The 19,780-nt window shown below is 41.6% G+C and overlaps 1 protein-coding gene across 1 annotated transcript in view; it reads left to right on the plus strand.

The window, feature by feature from the left end:
* LOC135015769 (acetylserotonin O-methyltransferase-like) overlaps positions 1–19,780 on the plus strand; it is a 138,066-nt gene that overhangs the window by 99,097 nt on the left and 19,189 nt on the right. The window contains exon 7 of the mRNA XM_063952819.1: positions 17,235–17,357. Coding sequence (XP_063808889.1) covers positions 17,235–17,357 — 123 coding nt within the window. The remainder of the gene's footprint in view (positions 1–17,234; positions 17,358–19,780) is intronic.

A 19,780-nucleotide genomic window follows, 5' to 3' on the forward strand; every position in this document is an offset into this window, starting at 1 on the left:
AAACGTCCTCTTCATCATATGTACAATTACTTTATTATACAGTAAAATGCAACAGGTACTGTATGCATGACATCACCGCATAACTCATATATAGAAAACTACCCCAACTCTCTTATTGCTAGCAAATGGGATCAAGAGCTACAGTATGCATCTTGGGATATAATGTAGAATTCAATAACCATAGATATAAGGTCCGAAAGTGCTGCTGATGCTAGCTACTGAGCAATAGCACAAGTAAACATATTTGGCATACTGGTTTATAAACAATTATACAATCTCTTGGGTCATCACACTCTGTGCAAAGAATATGTTAGGATAATGCCTATAGTCCCTATATGTGCATATACTGTATGTATATATATATATATATATATATATATAATGAAATGAGTAACTTATTATAACTCTCCAGTTTATACACTGGATGTACTTAGTAGGGTATAAAATCCTGCTCCTTGTATCTCTATAGGATGAAGAAAATGTCTCCAGCTATACAGTGAGACATCAGTAGACACCAGAGTCTTTTGGCTACCAAAAGATTCTGTTCAGCTAAAGAATCTCTGCTATGTCCTTGTAATATTAGTACAACTTCCTTTAAATAATGTAGAAACTAGGGCTATCTTTTCCTTTCAGTTTCGGTCTTGTTAAAAAGGTATTATATTGTAACCATGTGTTATAGTTCAAAGAGAACATTTTCCATGTAAGACCATTAGATGGAGCTATTGGATTAGCTATGCTCCTTTACCAGGTATTTGAGAATACAAATCATCGTCATTTTTTAAATTATTTTTTATATATATATATATATACAGGAGACCGACGCTGGAATCTTGCCAGTTGGCGAAATGCTGGTGAAGTCCACTGGTTGGCAGTGCTGAAAGTAGGGTGGTATGGGGTGGTACATTGTACCATTAAGAAATATGGTGGTGGTATGCATTACCACCAGCCCACTGCTGGGGCATCATTTATAAGGGGCATTTTTGTAAAATAGTGTCAGTGGCATAACTGTGTGTGGTATAATATGCAATAGGTAGTATGGTGTGGTATAATGTGTAATGGGCATTATGGTGTGTGGTATAATGTGTAATGGGTGTTATGGTGTCTGGCATAATGTGTAATGGGTGTTACGGTGTCCTGCATAATGTGTAATAAGCATTGCGGTGTCTAAAATAATGTGTAATAAGCATTACAGTGTCTAGCATAATGTGTAATGGGTGTTACGGCGTTAGGCATAATGTGTAATGGGTGTTACAGTCTGTGGCATAATGTGTAATAAGCATTACAGTGTGTGGCATAATGTGTAATGGGCATTACGGTGTTTGGCATAATGTGTAAGGGGCATTACGGTGTGTGCCATGATGTGGCCATGCCCCTATTGCCATGTAGCCACTCCCCTAGTTTTGTGTGACCACATCCCCTCATGACACGTGATCACGCCCATTTTTTACTATCAGTACCACTAAGAAAAAATTTATACTAGCACCACTGCCAGTCGGAATCCTGACCGAAGTCCCGTATTCCTACTCGGGTGGTGGTCCACACCACCACAGAGGCGGAATATAATAGTATGGCGAACGAAGCTTGCCACAGGGCCCGAAGTGTGGTGAGTGCAGAGAGCCTGCGAGGAGACTGGCTGCGTTTGCCTCTGGGATGCCAACTGTCGGGATTCCAGCGTCGGTCTCCTGACCGCCGGGATCACAACAGCCGGTATTACATACCAGACACATATATACTTTTGCTGCTGCTGGTGCCCTCACAATGGGACAAGTATCATAAGTTTATGTGCTGTACTCTAGGCAATAATATTCTTAAAGGACACGGACATTAAGGTGCTACTTCACCGTTTCAATATATATACTGAATTGTCATCAGGATAAGAACACAGTAACAGTAACATACTGTTCCTTATATAATACATACACAAAGTGAAATACCGGACTGGCGGCTGGGACTGCACTTCCTTCCCATCCTTGCGTCATCAGTCTCGGACGCTACAGCAAAACAAGTGAGTACCTGTCACTATGGAAACAGTAAACAAGCCGCTTACATATCAGGCCGCTCACATATCAAAAAAGCTGTAAAGAGCACATAATGTAAGTAAATTTCTTACATTTAAACGGAACCCAAATTTTAGAGTGTAGCAAGTACATTGGTATACATGATATTATAATAACTTATTTCTGCTGGCACTATCAGGCATAAAGCATCTTACAGATAGTATTTAACTATTACTTGTTACTATAATGACAAATATATCATCAGTCAAATAGTACAAAACCAAAAAAATGTATCTAAAACATGCATAAGGCACATTTTCATTTAAGCCTTTCAGGTAAACAACACCCAGCCTGTGTATCCATCTAGCCTCAAGTTTTAGAAGCTGTCGAGCTCTATTAACACCCCTTAAGGACATTGGGACGCAATCAATCATATGGTATCTTAAATTACTCAAAGAGTGTTTATGTTCATAGAAATGGCGGGAGACAGGTTTTTCACTGGTACTAGTGGCCAGTGCAGCTCTTATAGCAGCACGGTGTTGCCACATCCTTTCTTTAAATTTTCGTTCGGTTTACCGATATAGCTCAAACCGCAAGGGCATATAACTTGATATACCACAAACGTGGAGTCACAAGTAAAGTGGTGTCGGATTTTCATTAATTTACCAGTATGGGGGTGTGCAAACAAATCCCCTGATATAAAAAAAAACTGTCAGGGAGTGCATGTACATTTAAAACAACGCACTCTTGCTTTACTCAATAAAGGTTTGCTTGACTGAGCTCTCGTAAATACCTCAGTTTTTACCAAAATATCCCTCAAATGATGGCCTCTGGAATAACAGGGCATTAACTCATGATCAGTTAGTTGCAACGATTCATCAGTTTTTACAATGACCCACAATTGTTTTGCTGTTTTATTAATACGAGTCTGAGTGATATTTATTTACCCATGGGAGTTTAGATGTACTCTCACTTTTGTGTTCTTTAAATTTTAATAAGCTCTGTCTTTCTAGGACCATCACTTTGGTTTTATATTTATAGAAATTTTCTAGCACAGCCCGGCATAGAAATTTTTCAATTAGTATATCAATCTGATGTTCAGCCATATTTATGTCACATTTATATGTCTTATACATATCATTTGTGAATATGGAAAACCATTGATAAGGTAACAGCTTTGGGCCATAAGAATTGTGTTTTGATCCATAGGCTTTATGTATACACTTAGACCCTCTTTAATCGCTATATTCACATCAAGGAAATAAATATTTTATGCACTAAATTGATAAGTACATTTTACTGGGCTATCAGTTAAATTGTGGTCATCAATTAGATCACACAAAATCTTTTTATCACCACGCCAAACAATCAAAAGGTCATCTATAAACCTGCTGAACAACAACATATAATCCACAAGATACGATTTATAAAAAAATATCTGTTGTTCCATTGAAAACATAAAGATATTAGCATAAGCCTGCGCTACGGCCGACCCCATTGCACGTCCCTGTGTTTGAAGAACAAAATGGTTGTCATATATAAAATAATTGTTGTTAAGCAGGAAATCAAATAGATGAACTATGGTGTCAATCTGAACTGCATCATGTCGGCTATGCTGAAACAATTGTTTTTTAATGGACATTAATTCAATAGAATGCAGTATAATAGTGTACAGATTGACAACATCAATACTGAGTAACCAACATTGTTCCGACAAGACAGGTAAGTTGTTTCATTTATTCAATAAAAAAGTAGTGTCAAGCAAGAATGTGGGCTGTTCTTTAATTAATGGTTGCAATAGTGAATCAAGGAATGTTGCTGTAGGCTGCAGCAAAGATCCTTGGGCTTATACAGTTGGACTGCCTGGAGGTAGATCTAAGCCTTTGTACACCTTAGGGAAGGTATAAAGAACTGGTACTCATGGATAATCTTGTACGAGTACTGGTTTAATTTGCTCTGTGATCAAACCACAGTCCATCGCTGCCAAAAGGCTATTGGATAACTGTTTTTTGCAACCTGGCACTGGATTGGATCAATTTCCTATATAATTGTGGTTTCCGATAGTTGGCATAGCATTTCCTTATTAGAAGAATTGCACCCCCTTATCGGCAGGGTGTATTCGAAAATTTATATTTTCAGAAAGATTTCTAAGCACCTGTTGCTCTAATGGGGTCAGCAGGGCCTGATTAAGGGTTCCAGTCGCCCTAGGCTAATACAGAAGTGGCTGCCCCTCACCCCACCAATTTTATTGCTTAGATTTTTTTAGCTAATATTCTTCCCCTCCTGTCTTTTACTGTATTTATTTCTATCATTCCAACTATTCCCTCCTGTCTCTTATTCTGTCCATCCCCTAGGACAGGGATGGCCAACCAGTCAGAGGCAAAGAGCCAGAAAAGATCTGTAGACAAGGCAAGCCACTATCATGCGTGCGCAGAAGGTGCGTGCGCAAAAATGGGGGAATGGCCTAGTTGTCACAAATCCACACCCCATTTTTCTGTGTACACCTTTCGGTATGACGTTTGTAGGCGTATGACCTTGTGTCATAACCCTGTTTTTAGTCATGTTGTACAGTGCCACATACATATAATGACCCAGTACAGTGCCACATACATATAAAAAGGCCAAAAAATGGGTGCCTCCACAGTGCCAGATATGTATATGCGCCCACAGTCCCAGATACGCATATGTACCCACAGTTCCAGATACATATATGCCCCCAATGCCAGATACATATATGCCCCAAAGTGACAAATACATATATGTCCCACATTGCCAGATACATATATGCCCCACAGTGCCAGATACATATATGCTCCACTGTGCCAGATACACATCTCCCACAGTGCCAGATACATATATGCCCCCAGTGCCACATACATATATTCCCCCAGTGCCAGATACTCATGTCTCCACAGTGCAAGATACATATATGTCCCCAGTGTCAGATACATATACACCCCCAGTACCAGATACATGTTCCCACAGTGCCAGATACATATATGCCCCTAGTGCCAGATACATATATGCCCCCAATGCCAGATACATATTTACCCCAAAGTGCCAGATACATATATGCCTCACATTGCCAGATACATATATGCCCCATAGTGCCAAATACATATATGCCCCACTGTGCCAGATACAGATCTCCCACAGTGCCAGATACATATATGCCCCCAGTGCCAGATACTCATGTCCCAACAGTGCCAGATACATATATGCCCCCAGTGTCAGATACATATACACCCCCAGTGCCAGATACATGTCCCCACAGTGCCAGAAACATACATGCCCCACGTGCCAGATACATATATGCCCCTAGTGCCAGATAAACATGTCCCCACAGTGCCATATACATATATATACCCAGTGCCAGATACATATATGCCCCCAGTGCCAGATACACATGTCCCCACAGTGCCACATATATATACATATGGCTGAAGCATGGCGGCGGCAGTGAGGACCCTCCTGGATCCTGCAGCTGGAGTGAGATGGTGGCGACAGTGGTAAGGAGCCTCCTGGACCCTGCGGCTAGAGCGGGATGGCAGTGGCTGCAGCAGTGATGAGACTCCTGGACCCTGCATCTTGAGCAAAAGGATGGCAGCGGTGGTGAGGAGCCTTGTGGACCCTGCGGCAGGTGGAGGTGAGAACCTCCTGGACCCTCCTCTCTGGCCAGCAACTCTAGGAGCATGGGAACAGCATTGGCGTGTGACATCATGACGCACATGACATCCAAACCCACTGTGCCCCCAGGATCCTGTGCTCCACGCTGTAACCTGATCAGCCTATTGGTTGATCAGGCACTGGGGGTCAGATTAGGATGTACTGGTGGTAATGATTTCTTATTTTTTTGCACTTGCTATTCCAGTTACCTAGAGAATAACTTAATACTGGTATTAAAAGACTGAGGTTCATAGGACAATTTTGCTTTAAATTTTTTCAACTGCTGTGGAATTGGATCTCGTGCAGCTGATCTGTCTTCTTTAAAAAATTCTTTCAGTTTAAGTCTGCGAGTCACATCATGTAACGCAATATTCCAGGAGAAGTCATCACATTTTGTTGCAGGTACAAAAGATAGGGCATTTAGCTAATAAACTGTGGGGGTCATTCTGACCTGATCGCACGCTGCAGTTTATAGCAGCGGCGCGATAGGGTCAGAACTGCGCATGCGCCATCGCCACAGGGCTACGATCAACTCGGAATGACCCCCAGTATCCACCTTCAGATAGATCGTAGGAAGAGAGATTAAAAATTAGGTCTTTTAGGAGAGTGGGGGTCGTCCAAAACCGGCCTCTGCCTTTTGTACTGTTGGCCCCTTCTCGTATACCTTTGTACTTCCAGTTGTAAAGCACAATGGAATATGCTGTGCTATATAAGAAACTGTAAATAAAAATATTAATAATACCTCCTTTTGGGTCTCTTCTCCCTGTTCTGGTGGTGATCGCTAAAAGGCCACTCGCTTCATTCTGTTTCTCACTCTCACTATTGGTACTAAGAAATTCGTGAGAGGATTCTGTATCAAATCTGGAAGCTGGACGAGATTGTTGGCAATTGTTTCTTCTAAAAAAATTGAATCTTTCTTCTCCTGGCTGTGTATTGGATAGCTAGCGATACACGGTATGTTTTTCACAGTCAAGTTCTACTTTAATGAGTTTCTTTTTCATATCTAAATAGATCTCTCTTATAAGTTGCTAGCTGTTTTTTTTTTTTTTCTCAGCCATTCCTTCTCAGGGTCAGCTTCTAAGGATGCTAGATTAGTGCTCTCAAATAAAGACATTTTATCTTTAATTACTTGTAGTTCTTTTGTTGATTGCTCAATTACAAGAACCATTAAATCAAATGAGCACTTATTTAGAATATCTACCCACCATCTACAGAATTGGAGGTCAAAGCATCCTATAGCAGGACAATTACAGACTCTAAAGCTGCAAGGTATTTTCCTGGCTTTATAATAATCGCTTAGCGACATACCATGTAGGTAGAAATCTATTTCTTAATTTTTTAACTAAAGGCAATCTCTGGAGATATTGATTCTGCTTCATCATTAATCCCAGTTTGATAGAGAATTGCTTCCATAAAAAGTGTGTGTATATTCCATCAATTGAGCAATCAACAAAAGAACTACAAGTAATTAAAAAAAATAACTTTATTTGGGAGCATCCTTATAAGCTGACTGTTACATCCTTCCTGAGTCCCTATGAACTCAGCTGATGGTTGCGAGAGGGGATTCTGGGTTGTAATGCCACATTATTCAAGCAGGGTAAGTGTAGCGTAGGACTTCCACATGTACCACTAGTACCGGATGTTCATGAGACTGACCATAGGCGCAGAGTCTAACCCACCAGGAAGTTTTCACCAGTGACCCCCTCCTATGGGGATTTGGTTTTCGTGGCACCCGATGAGCAGGTCACGGCCCCCTGGATAGGTACCCAGTAAAGGCAGAGGAGTCAGAGTATAGATAGCTATAGGTAGACCGTGAGATATGAATTAGTCTCTGCTGGAACAGTCAGAAACCAGATGCTAGGAACTGATTGCCTGGAGGACCTTAGAACCAGGAGAAACAACAAATGACAATATATAGAATGACTGATGATACTTGAAGCACTGGAGAACTGGAAGTTACTTGAAGTAACAATCAATGGTAAATGATGGCACATGGTACTTGAGAAACTGGAGAATTAGAAGACACTTGAAGAAGCAATCAATGGTGACCGATGGCACATTGTACTTGAGACACTGGAAACTAGAAGATACTTTAAGAAGCAATCAATGGTGACCGATGGCACTCAGTACTTGAAGAAGCAGTCGATGGTGACCAATGGCAGTTGGTATCTGAAGAAGCAATCGATGATAACCAATGGCACTCGGTACTTAAGATACTGAAGAACTAGAAAGCACTTAAAAAAGCAATCGATAGTAACTGATGGCACTTGGTACTTGAAGAAGCAATTGATAGCAACTGGAGACCTCGTAAAGCTATCCGATGGTAATCGGCACTGGAGAACATGTAGAGATATCCAATGGTAATCAGCACTGGAGGACATGTAGAGATATCCAAAACGTTGAAGAACTAGAAGATACTTGAAGAAGCAATCAGTGTTAACCGATGGCACTCTGCATTTGAGACGTTGAAGAACTAGAAAATACTGGAAGAAGCAATCGATATTAACCGATGGCACTCAGTACTTGAGACACTGAAGAGCTAGAAAACATTTGAAGAAGCAATAACTGATGGCAGTCGGTACTTGAAGAAGCAATTGATAGCAACTGGAGAACACGTAGAGCTATCCGATGGTAATCGGCACTGGAGAACACGTATAGATATCCACTGCTGTACTGGAGATTCCTGATAGCACACAGCACTTGGAAAGTTTAATGTTGAATCAGTGTAGAAATGCTCTGGGAAACACAGAGTAGAGCCTGGAACCTGGAGCACCAACACACAGCAGCATGCACTGAAGGAGGAAGATGTTCAGGCCCCTTCTTTTCAGAGACCTGCTTTATACGCTCAGGTAGGCCACCATCGGAGGAAGGAGTCAGCTGAGGATTACTAGCACTCCTATTGGTAAACAATCCTGTCAACTGACCAGGTAACATGGCTGCTGAAAACAATCCGCAGAGAGACCAAGGTGTTGTATACAGGAACCTGCCAAATACTCACACAGAGGAATTCCCACACAGGTGGCTTAATCAAGAGAGAGAAACACAAACACATGCTGTAGCTTGGAAGCTGAACACAGCATGGAGCTTAGCAAGACTGAGATAAATCCCAAAACCCCTGCAGATCAGGAGGTAAGCTACATGGAACACTTAGTACATGAATGAAATAGTCCAGGATTCTGACACTGACGCTGAGAATGAGTGGCTGGGAAAACTAAAAATCAGCTAGCAATTTATAAGAGAGATCTAATTAGATATAAAAAAGAAAAACTCATTAAAGTAGAACTTGACTATGAAAAACATACCGTGAATCGCTGGCTATCTAATACACAACCAGGAGAAGCAAGACGTCCTTTTATTTAGAAGAAACAGATGTCAACAATCTCATCAAGCTTCCAGATTTGATACAGAATACTTTTAAGAATTTCTTAGCACTAAAAGTGAGAACAAGAAACAGAATCAAGCGAATGGCCCTTTAGGTGTCACCACCAGAACAGTGAGAAGAGACACAAAAGGCGGTATACGAGTAGGGGCCAACAGTACAAAAGGCAGAGGCCGGGTGGGACAACCTCTTCTCTCCAAAAATACCTAATTTTGAATCTATCTTCCTACGATCTATCTGAAAGTGAATACAGTCTAATAGCTAAAGGCCTGTATTTTGTACCTACAACAAAATTTGATGACTTCTCCTGGAATATTGAGTTACATGATCTGACTAGCAAACCTAAACTGATAAAAACATTTTTAAAGAAGATATATCAGCTACACAAGATCCAATTCCACAGCAGTTAAAACATTTAAAGCAAAATTGTCCTTTGAACCTCAGTCTTTTAATCCCAGTATTAAGACATTCTCTAGGTTACTAGAACAGCAAGTGGAAAATAATATGAAATCGTTACCACTAGTACATCCTAATCTGACCCCATTAGAGCAACAGGTGCTTAGAAGTCTTTCTGAAAATAGAAATCTTATAATATGCCGCGCCGATAAGGGGGGTGCAATTGTTCTTTAAGACTTGATGAATTATAATAGGGAAATACTGTGACAACTGACTGCTGATCCAATGCCGGGGTGCACAAAACAGTTATCCAATAGCCTATTGGCAGCGATAGACTGTGGTTTGATCACAGAGCAAATTAAACCAGTACTCTTACCAGATTATCCACAAGTACCAGTTCTTTATAACATCCCTAAAGTGCACAAAGGCTTATATCTACCACCATGCCATCCAATTGTATCAGCCCAAGGATCTTTGCTCCAGCCTAAAGCGACATTCCTTGATACACTATTGCAACCATTAATTAAGGAACAGCGCACATTCTTGCTTGACACCTCTAGTTTATTGAATAAATTAAACAATTTACCTGTCTTATCGGAACAATGTTGGTTATTCAGTATTGATGTTGTCACTATAACATATACCTCATAAATGGCATTTTTAGTGTAAATATATGAATTAACTATATCTTGATTAGCACTCTGTGTTTTACAAACGTTGGGTTCCGTCACTCCATGTTGGTTATAGTGTTTCCCACACATAATCCCCGTGCCTGGACAATTCTATTTCACTTGCTACTTGTATCTGCCTCTTTATGGATTTTGCTCCTGGATTGCTGACTGGATTTACCCTGTCCTGCTACTGTAGTTTCTCATTGGATTGCTGCCTGCACTGACCTTACCTCTATACTAGACGTTACTATTTCATTGCTGCCTGGACTGACATGAGCCTATTTACTAAAATGTGTCATTGGACTGATGCCTGAATTGAGCGGGTCACTTACATCTTTGTTATGGAAATTTCTAGTCTCCAAACAAGTACTACCTTGAACTTAAATGATCGGGAAACCCTTGCACTGCAGAGCATATAGAGCCTGATTTAGAGGTAGCCTTTTCCACAGCTACATATTTTGTCAGTCGCCTATCTGCATCTTTATGCAAATGTCATTAGAAAGCCATTCCCTGGTAAACATCTACTGTATGTGTATGAATGTGCAAGGATTGAGATGCCCACTGTCAGCATCTGTGGACACCACCATTGGTCAAATAATTGAAACTTGCACCAGTCCTATGACAGGTGCAGATTTTCTGAGTGTGCTTAGAAAGTGCAGTACTGGTTATATAATGTTTGTGCATTTATTTATTATGGTTTGTTTAACCTTTTCCTGGCCATTTATTCAAATTGTTAAAATGTTTGATATAGCCTTTACCAGAGGTTCCCAAACGCGGTCTTCAAGGCACCCCAACGGTCCTGCTTTTAAATGTATTCATGCTAGGCCACAGGTGACTTAATTAGCGCATTAGTCAATTTGATTTAACCATCTGTGCTGAGCTATGGATATACCTAAATCCTGGACCGTTGGGGCGCCTTGAGGACCTTGTTTTGGGTATAGTGTTGAAAATTAACACTGATTTCCATACAGTGTCCAGTGTATAAAAAGAAAAATGTTTAAATAAATGTCCAGGGTCATTACTAGGCTCTTCTTCGGCTCCCCTCAGACTCTCACTCTTGCTTCAATGTTCCTTAGAGCGGGATATTGTGGACTGCATTTGGAAATCCCCATCTAGAAATCCTGTGTTTGCCACTGCCTGCATCTCAATGGCAACTGCACCTTTATGCATACACACATTGTAATGCAGGCATCGAACAAGTGTTTAGGGATTTTTGCTTATGTGCAGTAGCAAAATATCACTCAACTCCTTGAACATCACCATTGCATGCGACTGATTCAGGCCCGTATGGCGGGATGTAATGGAGTCCGAGACAGGTGGAGGTCGGGGATGGGGCGCAATCTCAGATTTTTGTTTTTGTTTTGTAATCGTTTGTCCCTTTTAAAAAAAAAGTCAGAGATCGGCCAGCATCCCGCACCTCTGGCGATCTCGGACTCCATTACATTCCGCTGAATGTGTTCTAGGGAACAGGGGTTGCTAGGGTAAGTCATCTTCTTTGATTCTAGTCATTTATCTAACACAAAGAGGTTCATATCAGGATGAGGAATAGAATGCTATGAGGCAGCAATGTTAATCCTTCTGCCATCATGTAGATGTTGTTCTAGATATTCAAGATGGATGAACAATCGCTTTCTGGTGAATTTAATGATTCTAGGGATTTTAATATATTTCTCTGAAGAGTAACATATTATCATTATTAGTAACATATTCTAGCTCTCTGCAATGTATTTGTTTAATTGTGCATGATTGATATATTTCTGCATACATTTAATTTTACATTTTGTGCACTGTTTTATTTTTATTTCTTTAAAACATATAATTTATTTTTATTTCAATGGTTTATGTGTTTAGCACAATGGGGCAAATTTACTAAGATGGGAGTTCTATTTAAGATGGTATGTTCACCATAGCAGCCAATCAGATTCCAAGTATTATCTTCTAGAAGGTGCTAGATAAAAGAAAAGTAGAATCTGATTGGTTGCTATGGGCAACATCCCTGCTTAAATATAACTCCCATCTTAGTAAATTTACCCTAATGTATCTACTGTATGCATTATGTTTCAGTTTGTACTTCATTTGTGTGGTCACATACTATACACCCTTCGAGTGTAATAACATGGTGTTCCCAGTAGAAGGAGTTTCCCAAATGCATTGCAGGGAGAACACTTGCATGACATACCTTTTTTATGTTATACTTAGTTTTGGAACAATTTGCATAACACCATCTTCCCCAGACTCTTATTGAGGCCTCACCCCCGGGATGCCAATAGTTTATTTGATGCAACTGATGCATACTCATTTGTGCTAGAGGTTACTGCTCGGAAGGGTGTTTAAGAACTGACAGGCTCATAGGATGAAATGGTAGCTAACTGAATTGAAGCATTGATTATCTGTCATTTCAGTTAGTGCATTGAATCTCTGTTCTGTTGAAGCTTGTTATCAGTTGTCAAAAGGGGTGTGATATCCAATCCCAGCGGTCGGAATGCTGGTGGTCACATGACTAACATCGGCAACCTGACATTCAGAATGCTGACAGGGAATGGGGTAAATTACCCATTCCCTGCCCCCTACTCTAATCCTAACCCACCTGGGGTGGCAGCTAGGACTAAGATAGTGGGGGGAGGGTGTCAGCTACGGCTACCCATAACATACACACACACACACACACACACACACACACACACACACACACACAAACTCTCTGAGCCATGCCCTAACGGTCACCCTGATACTTACCTTTGGGATGTCAGTGGTCAGTGTTCCAGCGCCAGGTGTCCAAGTGGTGTTGGGATTCCGGCGTCGGTCACTTGACCACCAGCATCGCGACTGCTGGGATGCTGACCGCATAACATCACAAGTATAGATGATACAATAGGTATGTGGTAGAGATGACTAAGTACCCAGGGGATGACTGTTTACAAGTATATTAGGCTTTATACCTAATAGTGGAGAAAACCTCTTACAAGTTTACTAAGTAATAGGCACCTTTATGTTTTAAACAAAAAATAAAATAATAAATAAAAGAAGAACTTTGCTGCTATAGTTATATTGAATAGTCCTGATGCACAGCGGGTCCACGTGCTATGTCGGGCACTGTCCGTGTATTCAGTGCAATAAATATAACCATGAATGAGATTCCTATTCACATTGACACTGATGATTATTCATTCTTGTTCCTTTTAAATTCAAATGTGTACATATAATCCTGTCTTATCACAGTTGCATGTCTTATATGCATCACTATGCAAACAGGATGCACAACCAGACTCTGCTGATTAAAATGCTATGTGGCATGCCTATATTCAGTGTGAGACTGCGGATGTATCTGCATAGGAAATGCTACGTTACAGCGTTTTCCTGGAAATCACTGTAACGTAGCATCTCGTTTGCAGATACAGCCACACTTGCACACAGAATATAGGCATGCCACATTTTATTAATCAGCAGAAGCTGCTTGTGCATCCTATTAGCATAGCAATGAATAAAAGGTACTGCTGGTTGTGTGCGTCGGAGATGCACAATCAGTTCACTACAAGCAGATCATTACAAGCAATCGAACTCTAGCTTCTCATGCATGGTAACCATCGACAATAGCGACATAGTGATGTCGATCATTGTAAAAAAAAATTATTGTGCTGTGTATCCCAACTCTATCGCTGCTTGTAATGATTTTCTTTCTTTAAGAGAGCTGTGTAGAACTTTGAACTGTGCTTCTCTTTGAATGAGTCGGAGAGCAAATCCTTTTTCTGTGTTCACATTTCTATTTAATGTAGGGATCATTTTATAGAGTGCACCAGGGGAGCTTTCAGTTGTAAGACATATTGTCACTGTCTGCTGTTCCGGTGATTTCATAGTCCACCATGCAGTATTACTGTATTAAAAAAAAGACTACCCGCTTGTCAGGGCTCAATACATTGGCCCTCATTCCGAGTTGATCGGTCGCAAGGCGAATTTAGCAGAGTTACACACGCTAAGCCGCCGCCTACTGGGAGTGAATCTTAGCTTCTTAAAATTGCGACCGATGTATTCGCAATATTGCGATTACTAACTACTTAGCAGTTTCAGAGTAGCTCCAGACTTACTCTGCCTGTGCGATCATTTCAGTGCTTGTCGTTCCTGGTTGACGTCACAAACACACCCAGCGTTCGCCCAGGCACTCCCACCGTTTCCCCGGCCACTCCTGCGTTTTTTCCGGAAACGGTAGCGTTTTCAGCCACACGCCCCTGAAACGCCGTGTTTCCGCCCAGTAACACCCATTTCCTGTCAATCACATTACGATCGCCGGAGCGAAGAAAAAGCCGTGAGTAAAAATACTTTCTTCATAGTAAAGTTACTTGGCGCAGTCGCAGTGCGAACATTGCGCATGCGTACTAAGCGGATTTTCACTGCGATGCGATGAAAAATACCGAGCGAACAACTCGGAATGAGGGCCATTGTACAGTATTCTGTAGTTCCATATCCTTCTGCACCTATTCAGAACTGTAGTTTTCATTAGTGAAGCAATCGCCACCCAGTGGAGAAGCTGCGCAGTGCATGCTGTGGATCCTCTAGTGCATTTTTTTTTTTGCTAACCTGCGCTATTTGTATGGCTCAGCAGCAGCAACATCTGTATGATTTATATGTAAATGAGATCCATTTAGTGACACAAATTATTACAAGCAAATTTTGTGTAGTCACAAAAAAGGGAAAAAAAAGTGACTGAGTCTATAGAGAATATAATCATGGAGTCAAACACACTGTAATGAAATGTGAAGTGACACAGTGACTGTATATAAATTCACTTAACCACATGAATAAACATTGGCAACATTGTATCTCTTTTAGTAATTTAAACTCATAGAGAATTATATAGCAGAAGCAGTTACTTTTCTGTTACAAAGTACAGAGATAACTATTATTAGTAGAAAAAGGAATTCCTTGACAATTTATGACATATGAATGGGGGCTATAATGCCTTTATTTTCATTAAGATTATCACAATAGATACAGCAGTCTCTGTTAATTCAAATAAGTTTTAATACCCCTTTTTCATTACCTTTTTCACTCAATATTATTCTAATACATTTCACTTTAGCTGACAGAGGGGGTTATTCAGACCTGAACGCACGCTAGCTTTTTTTGCAGCAGTGCGATCGTGTTTGAACTGCGCATACGTTTGCTCCGCAATGTGCAGGCGCAACAGCTGCCGGCGATCGCCGGACAACGACGGATTTAACAAAGAAAGCGATCATACCGGCGATCACAAGAAGATTGACAGGAAGAGGCCGTTTGTGGGTGTCACCTGACCGTTTTTAAGGAGTGTCCGGGAGAACACAGGCATGTCCAGCTGTTTTAAGGGAGGGAGACGTCAGCTCCAGTCCGGATCGTCGCAGTGGCTGAGTATGGGGGTCATTCCAACCCATTCACTCGCTGCGTTTTAACGCCTGCGTATGCAGGACGGCAGAAGGCCGTAGCAGGATAGCGATCACCTCTGCCTGATTGACAGGCAGAGGCGATCGATGGGCGGGAGGGGGCGAAACGGCAGCGTTTGTCCGCTGTTTCGTAGGTGCGGTCTGGCCAACGCAGGCGTGGCCGGACCGAATGGGGGGCGGGCTGCAGCGGCTGTGTGACATCATACGCAGCCGCTGTGGGCCAGGGAGCGAGGAGTAGCTCCCGGCCAGCACGCTAAAGCTGCGCTGGCCGGGAGTTACTCCTGAAGTGCAAAGGCATCGCTGCAAGGGGGACCGGACTGACATGCAGGGCAGACTAGCCCCATGCTGGGTGTCCCCCCGCATGTCAGGAAAAATGATCGTAGCTGTGCAAAATTTTGCACAGCTACGATCAACTCGGAATGACCCCCTATGTCCTGAGCTGTGCAGAGACAGCACAAACTTTTGATTGTGCAGCTCTCTGCACAAGCGATCGCACCCCTGCAAAGCGATTAACCCCATAGGCAAATGCAGGGGGGGGGGGGGGGGTTTCCGGTTGCCCAGAAACCCCCCTCCTCTTGGCAAGTGGCAAATTATTACAACAATACCAATGGCATATAATACTATTACTAGAACTGGCGCCACATCATGCAGAACTGCTGCACATGCCAGTGGTAGCAGCTTTTTCTATCAAGTTTGCTGTCTGTGTGGTTCTGAGCCCTCATTGAGTGCACTGGACCAAAGAGTAGCTACCAGAAAGAAGAGACAGAAGCCTTACCATGAGGTGGGAGAATGTGTGCTTAGAAAGTTCAGTACTGGTTCTATAATGTTTGTGCATTTATTTATTATAGTATGTTTAACCTTTTCCTGACCACTTATCTTATTTATATTATTTAAATATATTTTGGGCCCTACACACTGGGCGATAATACTGAAAGATAAGAACGATCTCATTCATTAATGAACGAGATACCGTTCATATCTTTCAGTATGGAGGCACCAGCAAAGAACGATGCACGGCCCCATGCTCGTTCATCGCTGGTGCCCCGTCGCTTGTGCATGCAGGCTAATATGGACAATCTCATCCATATTTACCTGCACTGCTATGGAGCCGGGTGATGGGTCGCCCGTCGGCCGTATCCGACGCCGGGCAGCTTGGCGGAGGATCGCAAAGTGTGTAGGGTCCATTAGATACAGCCTATATGATAGATCATCTATACTGTATTCCATGTTCCGCAGAGTGGGATATTTGCAGTTGCATTTGGAAACCCCCCTCCAGAAATCCTGCGTTTGCCACTGAGCCCCTCCCCCTGTAGGCGGCAACTACCTGATAGCAGCACTGCAAAAAAACGCCTGCGTGCGATCAGGTCTAAATCACCCCCAGAGTGTCCATGTCATTTTAAACAATGCTAATAAAATGTGTATGTTTTTGTGCACTCACACAGCTGCTCTCTTTTTCTTGTGTGGGTGTTATGGTCTTTAATAGCAGTGGGTAACACCCCTAACAAATATAAAAGAAGTATTTAATAAATTATATCCAAATAATTATAAAATATTAGCGATCAGAACTAACATTATAGTGGATATCACACTGATGCAGGATATCTCTCAGTAGTAAATAAAGCTCAATTATGTAATTTTGTTACATGATTTCTGATTTTCAGCTTCTTTGAAATGATAAATTATTTGCATTTTTTTTTTTTTTTTTTTACAAAAGGAGATTTCTTTAATGACCCAATTCCTGAAGCAGACCTATTTATTATAGCCAGGATTATACATGACTGGACAGAAGATAAGTGTCATCTGTTGCTGAATAAAGTTTACCAATCCTGTAGACCTGGTGAGTTCCTAATCTCTTGAAAATAAATCCTACTGTTTCTATGTCATGTGCTGAAGCAAAGGCATATGGTTCCAGTTTCAGTATAAGTTTCTTAATATTCAGTTTAGATTTTTACCGATTTTACATAAAATGATGGCTACATTAAGTCCAGGGTTTGAATTGGTTTCCAGCCTATAAATAGGAGTTTTCACAACATTGTGGCTAATTTGAGTACTTAATACTTGGCCAATGAAATATTGATAGATTTTGTAGCCAGTTAAATGTATCAGGAACAAAATTATTTCTCCCTGGAGCTCAAAATTCTATTTCCTTTTTTCAAATCTTTGATGGTGATGGTGGTGATGATGATGACAATGATGATAATAATTTTTGCTAAACGTATAAGTTCTAATGGTATCAAAACAGATAACCATCTGTGCTGAAACTACAATATTAAAATAAAGAAAATAACAAGATTACAGGGTAAAGTGCATACCAATGCATAATTACAAGTATATTCATAATTACACAATATATATATATATATATATATATATGTAATGAAAGAGCTATTGGAAGAGGGATGAGACAAAAGGAGAGAGAAGTGCTTGATGAACCATTAGGCTAATCAGTCTGTAGCCTAGGGTACATGGCATTTGGAGGCACATGGCACTGCCAGCAAGCACCTAGTTGCAGTATGCACTGAGCTTCTATACCTGCACTTAGGGTATAATTCAGAGATGGACAGATCTTGCTTCCACAGCAAGAACTGCGTCCATCTACTCACATGTTGGGGGCCGCCCAGCAAAGGGCAAGGCCGCTCAGCATGTGTGTGGCCCCCACCTGCAATGTGTTCGAAATTTAATTGCAAACACAGCGATTTGAGGTTGATCCCTACCTGCGCAGCTGCGTGTGATATCACACAGCCACCCCAAAAATGCTCCTGACATGCCCCCATTTTGCCCGCTGTGCCAGCGAAACACTAGGTCGATGCTGCTGCTGTCAATCACCTTGCGGCCACATCCTTCCGGGATAGGGAAGGGTCGCGCACGTGCAGTATAGCCAGAGCGCAGACCTGATGGATGTGCCCACTTCATACAGATGCGCAGCTGCAACTGGGCCTGAATAAGACCCTTTGTAAGGCTAGCACCATAAGCGGATTCAGAGAGTGGGCACTTGGGCCAGTGTCCACCCCTCCAGGAATTTCTGGTTATCAGCAACTGAGCTCAGGCTCTTTCAGTCTTCCCTGAGTCAGTCACACTAGTTTCTTCCTCTCTGCAAGATCTGATGCTGGGAGTAAGGGACAGTCTGCAAATTAGCTGCCACTTTATAATTGTATTCAAACACCGTTGATTAAGCTTGTATAGTGGCAAGTAATTTGCAGACTGTCCCTTACTTCCAGCGTGTCTTGTGAGCAGGGCCGGCCCAAGCCTGTTTTGTTGGGGGCAAGCGGATTTAGATTTTAGCGCCCCTTGAAGGAATAAACCCTCATATTTACATAACTGTAATTTATTCGGTGTGTGACATATCATGAATACAGGTAATAATGTAACAATGACACAAAGGAACCTGTTGATTAAAAAAAAACCCACTCATATACCCCCAACTCTGATGGTAGGCTATTCCACTTATCCACTAACCTTTCAGTATTATTATTATTATTATTATTATTATTATATACTGTATCACAGGCAGGATGAGCCATATATATACTGTATTATTATTATTATTATTATTATTATTATTATATACAGGGCCAGTTCAAGAGCTTGAGGAGCTCAGGGTGACAGTTTCCTTTCCCATATTTAAACAGGGAAAATATAGGGGCATAGCCACAGAATAGAACCAATTCATATTACACCACACAGTAGTGTCCATTATTCACATTACACATTAGTACCCCCTTATACACGTTACATCACACAGTAGTGCCCTTTATACATGTTACATTATACAGTAGAGTCCCTTTTACACGTTACACCACAGTAGAGCTGCTAATACACATTACACCATAGTACAGATGATTATATATGTTACACCAAAGTAGAGCCACTTACAGTATACACATTTTGCCATGGTAGAGCCCTTTATACATGTTACACCACAGTAGAGGCGCTATTGAAGTAGCTGTGAGGTGAATACAAGAGAGAGAGAGAGAGAGGTGAGGAGAGAGAGAAAGGTGAGAACGAGAGAAAGAGAGAGAGGTGAGGGTGAGAGAGGACAATTTAGGGAAAGAGGGAGAGGTGAGGGTGAGAGAGGACAAGAGAGAGGTGGGGGTGACAGAGAACGAGAGAGAAATAGGGAGAGGTGAGGGTGAGAGAGGACAAGAGAGAGAAAGAGGTGAGGACGAGAGAGATGAAGATGAGGGAAAGAGAGAGAGATGAAGACGAGAGAAGCAGAGATAGAGGTGAAGACAAGAGAAAGAGAGAGAGGACAAGAGAAAA

Source organism: Pseudophryne corroboree, chromosome 2, assembly GCF_028390025.1.
Source record: "Pseudophryne corroboree isolate aPseCor3 chromosome 2, aPseCor3.hap2, whole genome shotgun sequence".
NCBI classification, from domain to species: Eukaryota; Metazoa; Chordata; class Amphibia; order Anura; family Myobatrachidae; genus Pseudophryne; species Pseudophryne corroboree.